Source organism: Rhagoletis pomonella, unplaced genomic scaffold (assembly GCF_013731165.1).
Source record: "Rhagoletis pomonella isolate Grant_MI unplaced genomic scaffold, Rhpom_1.0 Rhpom_scaffold_02459, whole genome shotgun sequence".
Taxonomy (NCBI): domain Eukaryota; kingdom Metazoa; phylum Arthropoda; class Insecta; order Diptera; family Tephritidae; genus Rhagoletis; species Rhagoletis pomonella.
In genome coordinates, this window is record NW_023461013.1 from 7,589 (window position 1) to 23,676 (window position 16,088).

At 35.2% G+C, this 16,088-nt stretch overlaps 1 protein-coding gene across 1 annotated transcript; it reads left to right on the forward strand.

Annotated features, from left to right (window-relative positions):
• Positions 1-5,347: 5,347 nt before the first annotated feature.
• LOC118753437 (protein turtle-like) lies at positions 5,348-11,036 on the forward strand. The gene is made up of 2 exons (XM_036488315.1): positions 5,348-5,853; positions 10,657-11,036. Exons 1-2 carry the CDS (start codon positions 5,409-5,411, stop codon positions 10,659-10,661), a joined length of 450 nt encoding a protein of 149 aa, XP_036344208.1. The 5' UTR covers positions 5,348-5,408; the 3' UTR covers positions 10,662-11,036.
• Positions 11,037-16,088: the final 5,052 nt, after the last annotated feature.

Below are 16,088 nucleotides of genomic sequence, written 5' to 3' on the forward strand. Positions count from 1 at the left end.
GTATATTGAGAGGAAAAAATTTTCGTCGAAATGGTATAGAATTCTTAAAAATTAATATTTTTCTATCGGATAACTCTGTTTCTCTTCATGAGACTTCCTGTAATAATACCCAATATGTTATTGAAAAAAATTAAAATAAGCAATTATACCATTGAAGGTCTTTGGAGGACTTCGGCAGGACTTGTAATTGACCCGATACATTCCAGTTTATCGATACATTTCAATAACTTGTTACATATCGATAACACGATTAATTCAAAAGCACAAAAATCAACAAAATTCGATAACTGGACTTATTTCTACAACTGCGAAATTCGAAGGCTCGATAAATTTCGATAACTCAAAAATGTACATATCCCGATATAAATAGATAACTCGATAAACTATGGATTCCTTTAAAATTTTCGATAACTCGGTTAATTTCGACAGCTCCATAGTTTTCGAAATCTATCGACAAATTCTGACTACATTAAACTACATTATTACTACATTACACTATGTTAAAAAAATAAATAAAATTCGATAAGCACTAATAATTCGATAAACTTATGTATCTTTGAAATTTCGATAACGGGATATATTTTGAAAATTCCATAAACTTCGATCAAATAAATCAATAATTATCGATAACTTTGTTAATTGAAAGAACTCGATGCATTACGACAACTCGATAAATTTCGTTAACTTTATAAATAATGATAATTCAATAACTATCGATAACTTGATCAACTTCTTTAACTTGACAAACTTCGATAATCCCATACATTTTTATAGTAAATTTCGAAAATTAAAATTCAGTCTCTATAAATTTCGACAACTCAATAAACATTGATGAATTTGAATTATATGGTACCTATCGATAATTCAATAAGCATCGATAACTCGATAAATTTCGATAAATGTACACTTCGACGATTCGATAAATTTCGATAACATTTGTAACTGAATTTATTTCGTTTCCTATAGAAAAATTTCAATTATTTTTCTTACTCTTACAGTGTTCCCCTAATTATTATTTATCTCTCATTGTCTCCATTTTCGTCTTAATATTCACTTCTCTGTTTTGTCTTCATCGCTATCATTTATTTCTTCATCTTCACATGTATATTTATTACAAAGTGGGATTTCAAATAAAAACTAAAACAACAAAATGCGAAAACAGCTCAAACTGAACAGGTTGCAACAATAACCATACACAATTACGGAAAATATTAAACGACGGTTTTGGCCGCAGCTTTCAATCGGCTCGTAGAATCGCTAAACGTAGACAAAATTTATATTAGCGTATTAATATATAGATTTTTTGTGAACCTACCCTAATATACACACATTTGCATGTTTGCATACACAGGAAAGCGTGAGCAACTTCCTATTGAACTTCATTGACGTAAGCCGCTTTGCCTCTCGCCAAAATTCAGAAAAGTATTACATACAAATAGGCGTCGGCAAACAGCAATACAAGTTTTAATGGTACAAAAGGTGGGTAAAAGTAGAGAATTTCATGAATTTGAAAGAACTACTAACACCCAACGCTTATAAATATGTAATATGCATTGGGTTAAATAAAAGGCTGGCACATGTATTTGCATCTAAGTACATATGTACATCTGTATATTCCATCTGATAAAACAATAAAGGTACCGACACGAGATCTTACACCTACGCCCGATTGTTGTGTACGAGCATTGAAGCGTGTTCAAGTATTACCAGTATAGTACATTTAGGCGTTAACAAAAGAAAACTTTCTTCGTTGAAACCGAAACGGATGTGTTTGCTTTTGTATTGTATTTATTGTAGTGTGGAAATGCAAAACTTTTTATCAATGCTCAAAATCACTATGAAGGTGTCAATAAGCAGTTAAAGGAGATCGAAGTATGAGACAGAATTAAACAGCTAATTTTACAACTTGTAATGCGGAAAGTAAAACAAAAGAACTTACAAAGGAAGAACAAATAAATATGTACATACATATGAACACAATACAACAAGTAACAGATATTATTAACATAAAATTAGGAAGTAAGTGCACTGATGACTAAGAAATATTACGCCAAAGGTGAAATTTTCTGAGGAATGAATTCAATATTAACGAAATTGGCTTAACCCATTTCAATGCAAGCTCTTCGTTAGGGACTTATATTGTGGTTAATCTCAATTTCTAGCCTGGCCTTGCACACTGATGCAAAAAGTCTCCAGCATTGAAGAGATTTCAGATTTTCCTAGTCCCGACGATGTAGCACATTATGGAAAGGGCTCAAAAGATGGTAGGTTCCTCGAACATAAATTGCTCTCTTAGCGTAAACTGACATTTTTATGATTTTCACAAATAAAAAGGGCCTCATTTCGAGGAACAAACAAGGTGAAATAGTTTGGAGTTATTCAAACTTTATTGGAAGCTAAGCATTGAAGAGCGTGTAAGGTAGGCCTTGGTGGCTCGCCATGCAGCCAAGATAATGTTAGGCAATATATGGGGAAAGTGAAGCACTGCCTACAGAATATATCCTATCCACCACCAGGTTTCGTCACAAACTCCGCACATCAAGGTGGAATGCGGGTTGATGCAGAGGTTTTCATTGAGCAATACAACCTAAAGGTATCCATCCGCCTACGAGACCATGCAAGCATTTTCCAGGCTGAAACGTTTGCAATTAAGGATGTAGTAAGGCACATTCGAGAATGAATATCTTCTTATGTGGCATTTCAGGTACACTCTTCTACGTCTGGCCTAGATTTTCGATCAGCACGAGATTAACCTAATATGGGTCCCGGAATATAAAAAGATTTACGGAAACAAAACAGCGGATGAACTAGCGAAGTGCGGCTCTGCATTGAATGTGTCCCACGCGGTGGACATGGGTTCCTCGCTTAGGGACATTTAGGACGGTATTGCCGAAATTTATCACCCAAAAGCTAGATAGAGGAGGTAATTTTGGGTATCATATTACCACTTAAAAGTAGGTCTCTTTTGAGAATGAGCAAAGAAAATATCTAAAAACTGACGGCAATATGGACAGGGCTCTGGTACGTTGGGGTAGATGCCGAAAGGATTGGCCTACGAGGGCTCAAAGGCGACAGTCGAATACTTTCTGTGGAAGTGCCCAACCCTCGCAAGGATGTGGCTAATGGCACCGCTTCCGTGGGAGAACTATGTAAATAGTGTTGAATTTGCAAAGAGCCCTCGGCATCATTTCTCGATCCTCGCTGCACAGATACTAAAACGGTGGACGAAGAATTAATTGATTGGGTTGCAGACGGTCCTTAGTATGGAACAACAGGACACAGTGGACGAAGCTAAAAACTTGAGAAAATACTTCTCTTGGGAAAGTCACAAGATGACTTCTAATGTCGCCTAAAACACAGCGTATAGCAGACCTCAATGCTCGACTTTCCCTAGACTTTAGCAGGAATTGAAAAAAAATTGTATGAGGAGATGTGGTGATCTCCGAAATAGAAGCTTTAGCTTCTACCTCTTAGACATTGTTGCTTTCTCCATTTTCCCTAAAAAAAACATAACCCTGGTACAAAGCTTAATAACACTATTGGAATAAATATTAATACGTTCACCTCTTGCTTTCTATTAATTTACTATTTTTTATTTATTTTCTTGTTCTACATATTTGTACCATTATACAGCCAAGTCAGTAGCAAAGATATTTATGTAAATAATACAAACCAAATTCGTTTGTTTACTGTCAACGTTTGAATGTCCTGCTGCATTCATTCTCCGAATTCAAACTAAACCGCTTTTTTCTTTTTTTTTGTGAAAGATTAATTCTCCTGCTTTTTGTTTTTAGAAAAGTACAAAAGTCGTTTTCCCCACCAAACCAATGCAATTTAATTGCTTTTACTCATTCATATTTATACGTATTTACTGAATTTACATTGCGAATTATGTCACACTACTATTTGCAAAACAAACACAAATTTCCAATTTTCGAAAACAAAAATACACAAGCTCAATTTTGATATTTTTGCAATTCGCCCGCAACGGAAACCAAACCACAAATTCAATTTTCTTGTCGAACACAGATATCGGGTCTACAAAATGTCCTTTCTTGTGATTGTATTGCATTTGGCTATTGATTAGCAGCCATTGCTTCTTTTGGTGAATGAAATGAAAGTAGAGCATGTTCGGAGCAATGGAATACAAAAAAGAAAGCATAGGAATGGAAATTCTTAAATAGCTTTGCCATTGGTTTTGAATATTTATGATTGGGCGTATTTCGGCGACATGACAGGAGTATGGCAAAGGATTTTTTGTCTAAGTGGAAAATTTGAAATTTTCAGAATTTTGTTTTGTGGTCAACAACGAAAACGATTTGTCAAATAGTAGAAACTAATGAACAAATACATACATATGTATGTATGCAAGTGATGGCAAACAAATTGGAAAAAACACACAAAAATTTTCGTAAACATATATAGTATATTTACATTTGTATATATCTTTTAAAATGCGTACATACATACAAGGCTCGAAGCAGAAAATCACTCTATCATTCTATCATTTAGAAATTTAATCATTCTTGCTTTCAGCTTTTCTGATCCCCGGATTTTCCGGATGTCGTTATCACAATCCCAAATTATTTAAAAAATTCAATGCAATGTAGAATAAAGATATGGGTGCCAAATGCAAGAGGAATTTTTTTAGAATTAAAAAAAAATAAAATTTTTTGGTTTCACAAGGACGAATATATAATTTTTTAAGCTGATAAAGTTAGAAGGACGAAATTCGCGGCTGTTATCAAGTTTGTATCCTTAAAATATAATTTTTTCAAAAACAAATACTGCGAAATTTCAAGGCTAAAATTTTAAAAGGACATTTTGAATATTTACCAGTCCTTCTGCACCAAAAACTTGAATCTGTTTAATTTGATAACCATACCTCTTCTCTAAGCACATTTCTCTGAATTTTTTAAATAATTTTTAATTACTGAAGTCAGAGTGAAAAACTAAAAATGTAATTTTACTGTATTTGGCCCATGGTTTCGCGGATATATTGATATTATTTGCCAATAATCCCGGGATTTTTGGGACCTCAAAATGGCCGGGATCCCGGGATTAACATTCCTACTATATACATATGTACTACTTATGTACTTACATACGGAAAACTGCTGAAATTGAAAATGAGAAAGTATTTGCAGTGAAAATTTTACTTAAAAATTTCAACACACCAAAGGCTTTTATATATCCCGAAAGATTCAATTTATGACCCATAATTTTCATCAAGTTATTCACTTGTAATAATCCTTATATCTTAAAATCGCTACTCGTATTCCCTTCAATTTAAACAAAATATACATATGTATATTTTTCTCACCTACTCGTTTTACGTTGCCTTCTTTCAGATGACGCCGCTGCAATGAGGACGATCCGTTAGCGGCATTGACTATGGGACCAGAGGCATGGGCGTGTGTGCGGACCCTGGGTCTTACCGGTGGTGTCAGGCATTAAGCCGGTCGCGATCATCGTTCGCCACAAACAACTACAACAAAAACATAAATACAAATTGTTGTACAACAATACAAGATACGTATATCAACAATCCAACAATAACTTTACCAAAAAGAACAGCAACAGCAACAGGAACAACAAAAACCAACAGTAATTTACAAACAATTTCGAAATCACTTGTCAACCGCAAATCAACGAAATTCCAAACAATTACTGAAAATTTGAATTTTGAAATCAACCAGAGCAATAGAGAGCAATTGGATTGCAGCAGTGAAAGGAGTAGTAGTGGCAGCAGCAGCAGCAACAACAAAAATCCAAGTCTGTTGGTTAAAGTCAACCAATTTATCATATTATTGCTGGTTTTTCTGGCAAAAACCGCATATGCGAATATACCAGGTGAGTGAAAAGCATCGATACAATGTTGGAGATAACATTTGGGAAATTTGCCAATTATAACCATTTTAAATTGTAGTACATATTTAAAAAAAAAAACGTATGTACAACAAAAATTTTAGCACTTAAAAAGGAGGAAAATTTGTTTGACGCGAAAATACTCCACAAGTTAGATTTTGAAATAGGCGGATAGTTACAACCTTTTTACAAGCTTTTATTTAACTTGTTTATTTGCAAAGATCTTAACTCTCCTTAATTTGTAGCTGCAACATAGAATCAGTAATTGCTTCTTGTGTCCACAAGAGAAAATTACGGGACTATTCAGGGCTATTTCGGAACTAGTTCACGACTAGTTTAGGTCTATTTTCGGCTCTGTTCAGGGCCATTTCGGGACAAATTCTGGACCATTTGCGCAAAGTTCGGAAAAATGTAGGGACTAGATCGGGATCATTTTTCTCCTAGTTCAGGACCATTTGGATACTAGTCGGAATTATTTCAGTCCCATTTCGGGACTTTTGGGGAATCATTTTGGTGCTCATAAGGGACCATTTCGGCACCGTTTAAAGACTTGCTTTAAATCATCTCGGAACAAGTAGAGAACTTTTCGACTTTTTCGGGCCCTGTTCAGGACTATTTCAGAGCCATTTCGGGGGTAGATCGGTATCATTTCGGGATCGTTGCAGGACCTGCTAAGGACCATTTCGGAGCTATTTCGGGTCTAGCCCTAGACCACTTGATATTAGTTCAGAACTATTTTAGTATTTATTCGGGACAAGTTCGGGTTCTTGTCGGGATTATTTCACGACAATTTCGTGACTAGTTCAGGATTATTTCAGGAAAGTTTCGGTAATAGTTTGGGATCATTTTGGTGCTGGTTCGGGATCATTTTGGTGCTGGTTCGGGATTATTTTATGACTAGTAAGGGACGATTTCGGGACTTGTTCAATATCATTTCGGAACAAATTCATGGCTTTTTGAAAACCGATTCCGGACGACTTAAGGACAATTTTGAATAAAGTGAAATGAAATTCAAGTATAATTTCTAACACAACCGGCTGAGTGGTTAGATATGCGCCGGAAAACCAGTGTAGCCAGATCTTTTTTAACTGTAAATTTCCGCGGAATCAACTGTGTTGACGACCAAAACACTGTAACCTTCAAAAACGAAAAGAGATTTTGAAAAATTAAGGTTTTTTTTTTAATTTATCAAACATATATATATATATATAAAATAAAATAATATAAAGCTTTTAAATTATACTTAACTCAACAAAAATATAATTTATAAAATGGAGCGTTTTTGTAAATTTCTTTGATATTCTTTTCGAGCATTTATGTAGTTCGATACCTAAAATTTAGTACCTCCAAAAGTATTTTTTTAAGAAAAGTTTACTTCTAAAAATACCAGAGAGTGCTGTAATTTGCAAGGCACAGCTATATCCATTTCTTTTAAATGAGGAAACGCTGCTCCTTAATTGTTCGAGTTTTATCTTAAACATTGACTTACAAAATACCCAAAGATAATTTTTAAGTTATTCGTTCAAATCAAAACTTTCGAAAAAACTGTAAGGTGTACTAGGAGAAAATTTAAAGAACTATAAGCTGGAGTAAAAAACTGTAATTTGCAGTTATAACTATGAATCTGGCAACGTTGTGAACAACATTTAAAACAGCGAGTCGCCCGTTGGCAGGCAATAGCAAACATCCTAGTGTATTTCTGACATGAAAAATCTTCTCATAAAAATCCGTTTGACGTTCAGAAGTGGCTAAAAATTGTACGTCCCACCCACGATTCAATAATTAAAGGTTTGCTCATTAGTGACATTAGAGTTTGGACACTCCCTTAGCTCCCTTACAAAAGCTTTGCACACACACACGAACCCACACACAGTGCCTTGCTAAGGGAGCCGATTTTGTCAAGAGGAAGCGAGAAACTGTTTTTTGAGCAAACCTTTTATTACTGAATCGGGACCATTTGTCTAATAACATCAAGACGCTTGCCAGAAATCGGAAGAGAAGGTCGGCCAAACACTTATCAAATGTGTAAGCGTCAAATTGTTATTTTTGCTACTATTAACCCTTTCCCTGCATTTGTACAATATATTGTACATACATTTAATTTTTTGTAACAGTGGAAGCGTGCTACTAAAAATCTTATTAATATTTTTGAAAATAATTTAAACTATATGAAGTTTTTGAATGTCCCGAATGGTTAACGTAAATTTCAAAATCGAAAACGTTTCAAAAATATTTTTAGAATTTAATTTAAAAATAGATCATTTTATAAACTTCCAGTGACACGCAAGTTGTGGTATTTTACTGTACAAAAAATACGTGAAAGTCAAGTAAAAGCGCTAATAAAAGCACATAGTATGGAAATATAAAAAGCATTTCATCATATAAAAATGCTAAAATTAAACTATCATGATTTAAAATATTTTTCCCGAGTGGTCAAAATAAAATGCACTGAAAGGCTGTAAGTGTCTTGTACAATATATTGTACAAACGTCCGCAAAGGCTGCAGTTGAACAGGCAATTAGGGTGGTTTTTGCCGTGGTTTTTGAAGAACTTGTGCGCTGTTGTTGTAGCAAAGGGTAGGTTCTTGATTTCTTGATCTACTGAAGGCAGAAAAGCCGGGGAGGTTTATTAAAACGGGTAATTTGTATTTTATATTGTAATTGTATCTGAAGTTTTTCAAAATGTCTTTATATAATTCTCTTCTCATGGAGAAAATTTACAATTTTTCATGCAAATCTTAACTAAATATACTTAAAAAGATATAAAATATTCATTTCAACATATCTGCAGTAAAAGCAATTATTTTGTACATACATAAGTTCATTTTCAATGAAAGTTTTATTCCGTCAAACTTAGTGAAATATTTATTGAGTTTTCTTGAGTGCTTCTTCTCCTTTGCGGACTTTTGTACAATATATTGCACAAATTTGAGGTAGCCCTAATAGCTACCCAAAACAACTTTTGAATATTTTTTCTTTACTTTTGGTATTATGAGGCTCTATGAACCTTGTCATTAAGAGGAAAAATTTTTATATTCATGGACGGATTTGACCGGAAAGGGTTAAGTGAGACTAATTTGTCCGAAATTTTTGGAAAACACATTAAAAACTTTGACGGCCTCAGATATAACTGCTTCCCTACGACCCCCCAAATTACTCAATAAATATGTATGAATATCACGCACTCTCTACGAAAGGGACATAACTAAAAATCAAACGGCACTACAAATGGTTGTGGGTCATACATATGCAGAGCAATTAATACAGTAGTTTTCTATTTAGAAAATATAATCATAACGACAGTGATATTTGCATTAAACAGAGATAAATCCTACGAATTTATTTATGCAAAAAAAACCGACCTACATTTTATCGAGTTGTTCCTCTTTTAAAGAAGTTGTGCGAGAAATTTACTGTTTGCTTAAAAAGTTGATTTCGAATGTCATTGAGCCGATGAGTTGTGTAACAAGTGGCCGGCGATTATTGTCATTGAAGATTTTTTAAAATCGTATAACTATATAAGAAAGTGAAAGCAAACCAATTTTTTGAGGTTAAATTCTTTGGATTCTTAACGAACTCAGATTACTTCTTAACATTTGAAAGCTCAGCGAAATGCTACTGAAGTAATACCCACAATTGTGACACTGTCGATAACAACTCGCTTGAGTACTTTTATCCCGTAAGCACTTGAAAGCTCAAGAGACATGCGCTCACTTCTGATCATGGCATTTGATAGAACGGAAATGCCACAATCTACGTGGACATAACGCATTGTAGGACGACACAAAATCAAACAGCTACGAGTGACAAAAAACAGCAGCCTCACCGTTGTTTCGGCTGTTGTTGGCTAACACAATAACCGAAGGTAGAATTTGTAAAAACATAAACCAAGGATGCACTGTGAAAAAATGACAATACATAGCTGCAAAACAAAAGCTTTGAAATGGACAAACGTGGAGCAACAGAACAAACAACAAAAAACAAGAGGCGTGCACAAACAAATAGCGCACCACAACAACAATGTGATGCAGGTGCATTTGGGCAGCTGAATTTTAATTGAATTTCATGAAATGCTGTGTCAGCAGGACAAATAAAAAACCAACAAACCAGCCGCCGGTAAATAAACGGCAAGATATTGCTTTTGCGCTGAACTGCAGCCGTTTATTATTGTTGTGCCAGCACCTCTTGTTTGTTTGTTTAAGTATTAAATTTTTTTTCTTAGCGGAAGTGCAACCGAAGCGAATGTCGATGTGTGCATCTGCGTGTGGTTTATTTATTCGCTTCGTGATTGAAAGCTCTCCTGCTGGACATGTCAAGTGAAAATGGTACGTCCATAAAAATTGTGCTCTGAACATTCACACGTACATCTCTCGAAATGCGCAACGGAGAAGTGTTTGGTATTTATTTTCATATGACATTTGAAAAAAGGACAGCACGGTTGAATAGGCCGTAAAAATTTTAAATAATTTAAAAAATAAAATTAAAACAAAACTGCTGATATATGTTACTGTGAAATTTATTTGCATAGCCTGCAGGATATTTTGTATAACACATATATATATACATATGTACATATATACATACATATGTATAGCGGTGTTTGTTAACATTTCAATCGAATATCTCGAAGTAGTAGACGTTCTTTACCATAATACCGATCGATTAGCATTCATTACTGAAGACTTTAAAACTTTCGATTTGGATTTGTTTTGTTTGAAGATTTCTGTTAAGTAGCTTTTGAAGAAAAATTTCTAAATAGAAAATTAATTTTATATTTTATTTCCTAAAGGTTGAGATGATTACCACAATCTACGTCCCGAACGGAGTCAATCTTAGGACTAAGGGGTCTCGCTGGAACACCATGTATGAAATTGACTCATTGTTAATTTCGTCTGTTTATCTAGAAAAAGAACGAAAAAGAGAGGTTTGGCTTTAGAAGCATTGTTGTGCGCACTTTTTCGCCGAGCTAAGGTCCAACAGACAGTCGGAAAAGCTACTAATGGGGAAACCATCGCCTAAGTTTAGCTAGCACAGGGCAGTGGTAAATAAAGCGGTCGTTGCTCTAAATTTCATCATCACGACAGCTGTGATTGTAGTTATTCGCCGCTGCTTCTGTGTTTGCCCATTAGGCAGTATCCTGCAATGAACCCTATTACCAGCCGAATTGTAGGCGAGAGTGGGTTATTATCTGACGTGCCTAACTTCTTCAGGTTAGTAATAAAATTAAATGTATTATAAAGTTCCTTAGATCTGGGTCTTTTTACAACCACAAAGCTTTTAAGGGTTAAGTGTTGCCATATTAAGTCTTGCTACCATCAATGGATTTTTCCGCCATATTGGCCGCTCCTAATACATATCTGGCCACCCTAGGCCAAAGCCTATTGGGTCTTAATTGAGATATATATATATATAATACGCGAAGGGATTTTTTGTCTCGCAGGCGTATTCCAACATTCGCTATCGCTGGTTTTGATCGTTAAAAATCTCCAAAAGAACAGCAGACGCCCCTAACAATACGCAACATCTAGTTGCATTCCCGCCACACTGCCAGATTTGGCTGATAACGCATCGCATGTGTTACTCTTCCATGTTGTATACTTTTAGGCCCTACTGCTTTTCATTTACACAATTTTAGCGACGAAAATTTAGCGTAGCGATTGTCAGAATTCCACTGTAAGTCATCAGTTCTGCACCGTTCCTTCGATTTTCAAAAATGAGATGTAAATTTAAAGGGTTTCGCCTGAAGATATGAGATAAAGTTTTGCTCTTTCGAAAAGTGTTGCAATCTTTTAAACAAATTTTATTCAAGTTATTTAAAATAATAAATCAACTATTCTTACATCTGTATAAATCGAAATGGTTTTGAAAAGGCTTTATTTCTTAGCTAAAATATATGAGGTTTTCCACTTGCATAAAAAAATTCAATTTGAATTAAAGTAATGGAAATATGTATCACCCTATGTGTGCCAGATGAAATAGGTGTAAGGGGGGTAGTAGCTGAGAATATTTTGAATAGGTTTGCCATCTGTTTTAAAAGTCGAATTTAGTTATCTTATACTCAAGTTATATGAAATACTAAAATTCGGGTGTTAAACAAACGAGTATTAAGAAATCTTTAGCTTGAACATATAGGATTTATTGAGGTGTTTAAAGAGGGTTGCCTTCTCTTGAAAAAGTTAAAATCAAATTATTCTATCTTTTTTTCAAATTGTTGTTGCTTCTCTACAATAGTTTTTCATTAAAACGGCCGCAAGCTCAATAAAAATTTTTGAATCAAATTATTGCATAAGTTAACTCTCCGCCAGAGACATGTTTCGATTGGCACATTCGATACGCATGAGTCTGGCTGGACACGCATGCAAATTGTATACATTTATATAGAAATTATGTGCAACATTTGTTCAGTTAAACTTATTTATTGTATGTTATTCAAATATTTACTTAATTTAAGAGCTTTCCTTTTTTTATTTTATTATTTAAATACACTGGCGATCAAAACTGAGTGCATGTTCGACGTTTTATTACTTACAGTAACATAACTTTTTTAATAATAAGCGGATTGCTTTGAAATTTTCAGCAATTTGTCCTTATTATCTTAGGTATAAAGCATAGTATACAGAAAAATTAACAAGTGATTCACAGCAAAAACGCAAGGCAACTCTCTTCACTCAGTTTTGAACTTTTCTGTTTTGAGATTTTAGGAGGTATATATCAAAAGGATTGTGGAGACTCCTTTGCTTTTAATAGCGATTTTCACACGTCTGGGAATGCTCTCTACTGAGTTTTCTATAATTTCGCTTGGAATATTACCCAAATATAATTTTACTCGCCTCCAAAGCTCTTCCATGTTAGTGGAGCTCGCTTGTGCTATGCTAATCCTCTCTTGACCACAGCGCTCAATTTTTCGATAGCTTTGACGTCTAGGATTTGTGCTGGCCACCATGTTAGACGTTTTTCTTGGCATGGTGTTTTTGAAGATATTGATGAGGTCTTTCCCACAAATATGCCTTTTTATCGCTTTGGAAACAATTAATTTTCGTTCCATCGGACCATATTACCCCTTTTCAGTCCAAAAGCTCCAAGTCTCGTGACTTTTACAAAATTTCAGTGGCAGCTTAATGGCTTGGGATGTTTTACTTGCTGGCATTTGGTGCTAAGGGTTAATATAAAAGGTATATGAACATATCCTCCAAACAAATTTGCCGGACTTTGTAGACAAAAGCGCAAACCCTGTGGAAGAAGTTGTTTGCCAGCAGGACGGAGATCCAAAGGATTCTAAAAATATTCGACACCGCCGGCTGCTTGAGCAAATTTTCACGTAATGCAGTGGGCAGTACAAATCCCAGACCTCAACGCCAACGAAAAATTGAGCGCTGTGGTCAAGAGAGGATTAGCATAGCGCAAGCGAGCTTCAGTAACATGGAAGAGCTTTGGAGGCGAGTAAAATTGTAATGGGATAATATTCCATTGCATTCCGTTGCATTCCTTCATTTTATGTAAATATCATCTCTTGCCATGAGAATTCAAAAATTTAAAAGAAAATTTAAGAAACGGTTGCATTCCTTCATTTTAGGTAAAACTTACATAGGAATATATGTGGGTCCAGCCAGACCTATGTGTTACGAATGTGATGTATTAATCAACATGTCTACATATCTAGCTTTATATATATGGTATCGACATGATTTTTTACAGATTGGTAGTTCACTAAACTTTAGTAAGCTCCCTGAAATTTCAAGCCTCTAGCTATATTGAAAGTACCTTTTTTTGTAATTTGAAAATGGAAAAGGCCTGGCTGGGCTCATGTGTCAGACGAAGGGTTAACTTAATTCATCATTTAATTGCAATATGTGTCACAAAGCCAGCAGAAATAGATTTAAGTTTGAACATTTAAAGAGGGTTGCCACCTATTAAGGAAAGTATTATTTATTTTACGTATACACAAGTTAAATTAAATTTTAAAATATGAGTGCCAAAGGTAAGAGTTTTAAGAAACTTTAGTTTGAAAAAAATTTTCATTAGGGCTACCATCTATTACTTTTCGAAGTTAGAACTGTTATTAGCGATGCAGGGTGGTTTTAAATTTTATAAATGAAATACTTCACTCAGAGATGGCTGAACGGATTTGGATGCAAAGATGGGATTTTTTTTGTTTGGTTTCTGAATAAGGTTGCCACCTGTTTATAAATTTAAATTCAATAATGGCATTTTAACACTTTATCCAAAGTAAATCACTCACTGTTTAAATTTTTTCACGTACAAAAAATTCGTTTCGGACAATTTCAGACTGAAATCCAATTAGTGAAAGATAAAGATGAGCAAACTAGGTATTTGAACTTCACACTTTGCCATCACTCTGGATGAATCATCCGTACAGTGAACGACTGTTTCATCAAAAGCTGAAAGGCGATGGAAACTAAAGTGTACAGCAATTTTAATTATTCACTTTTGATGATTCCTCCAAGATGAACACCCAAAGTGATACGCGTAAATGAGGCATTAGGGCAAATCCGATCGCGAACTAGTTCCGAAATAAGTCTGAAATAGTTCTCAACAGGCCCTGAAGCAGTGGAAAAAGTCGTGAAAGTGTCCCCAAATGATCTCGAACAAGTCTTTAAACACTTCCGAAATGGTCCTTTATTAGACCCAACATGGTAGCGAACTAGTCCCAAGACAGTTCTCCAATAGTCCTGAAGCCCGGAAATGATCTCAATTCTGTTCTAGCATGATCCCGAATTAGTCCCGAAATATTCGTGAAATAGTCGTAAATGAATGTCTTAACAGTGCAGAACTGGTCCCAAAATGGTCCACAAATGGTCGTAAACTAGTGAACTGGATCCGAACAGGTCCCGAAATGATATTCAAATAGCCCTTGACAGTTTACAAAAAGATACTGAACTCGTCCCGAAATGGGCATAAACTAATCGTAAACTAGTCCCGAAATGGGCCTAAATACCCAGAAACTAGTCCCGAAATGTTCATTTGTATGCACAAGAAGCAATTTCAGACTTTCTGCTGGGTTACGCAAGATGAAATTAAAAATTTTCTGTTATGTTAACGCAAATTTCACCCATACCGAGAGTTAAAGTGTTTACACATTAAAACATAGTTTGGTTCTCCTGTTTTAATGGAATGGTTTTGAGTATTTCGATAACTGACATCCCTGAATTGGCGCGTCAATCGCCGAGGAACTATCAAAAATCCTCATATGAAGCATACCACAATAACGCGGCGCTAGCGCCGAGCAAATGGAAAATGGAAAGAAAGCGGGAGAAACGAGAGGAATTGAGAAAACGTCAAATATTACTCCGCGTTGATTTGGGTATAACGCGCGCTGGCAGTCGTTGGCATTGAAAAACGCAACGCTTAGCGCTACAATTTAGGGATACCAGTCAGGGTTCTCAATACAATCGATTTAAGAATTATGTACAGGTCTGGGCGACGCCGACTGCGGGTACCTTCGGGGTAGCGTCGCTTATTCGTAAACACGAAGTTTAAGTCGAAAGTAAAGTGTAATTTAGCGTATTGAATTTTAAAAGATTCATCAAGATACAGTGATAAATTTTCGCTTAATTCTCGCCTTCAACTTCGTGTATTCGAACACGCGACGTTACCCCGAGGGTACTACGCAGTCGGCGTAGTCCAGCCCTGATTATGTGCCTGCTTGGTTTCATACCTCTCCCTTTAATACATATGTACGTATGTATCTATGCACATTTGTTCAACGTAAATATTAATGTTATTACCAAAGAAGGGGTAAATGCGTGTTAGCATTTATCTTTTACTACTCGAACGTACGACTACACCTCGCTTAAATATGGGAGTGGACGTCAAGTGTCAAAGAGACTAACATAATAAAATATGAAGAACCTCTGTGTATTTCTCAACAAAAACTACAATCAACACTCGTCAAAAGTGGTTACCAAATTCAATGAGTGAGAATAAATGGAGTTCAAAGCATAGAGACGAAAAATGGTGGTCATTTATTTGAAGAGTAATATGTACCTGAATAAAGGAAAAATATATTTTTATTTTACCAGCGCAGCGGTTGTTTCTCATTACCTCTTGTGATTCCGTTCTTTCTATTTGTATATATATATTTACAGATATGTACATTAGGGAGGTCCTTAAATGTAGGAGGCAAATTTTTACATCAGATTTCCTAAGCCTTAGCCCCTACGTCAATGCTACTATAGTCGACATCTTAAATGACTCAAATCC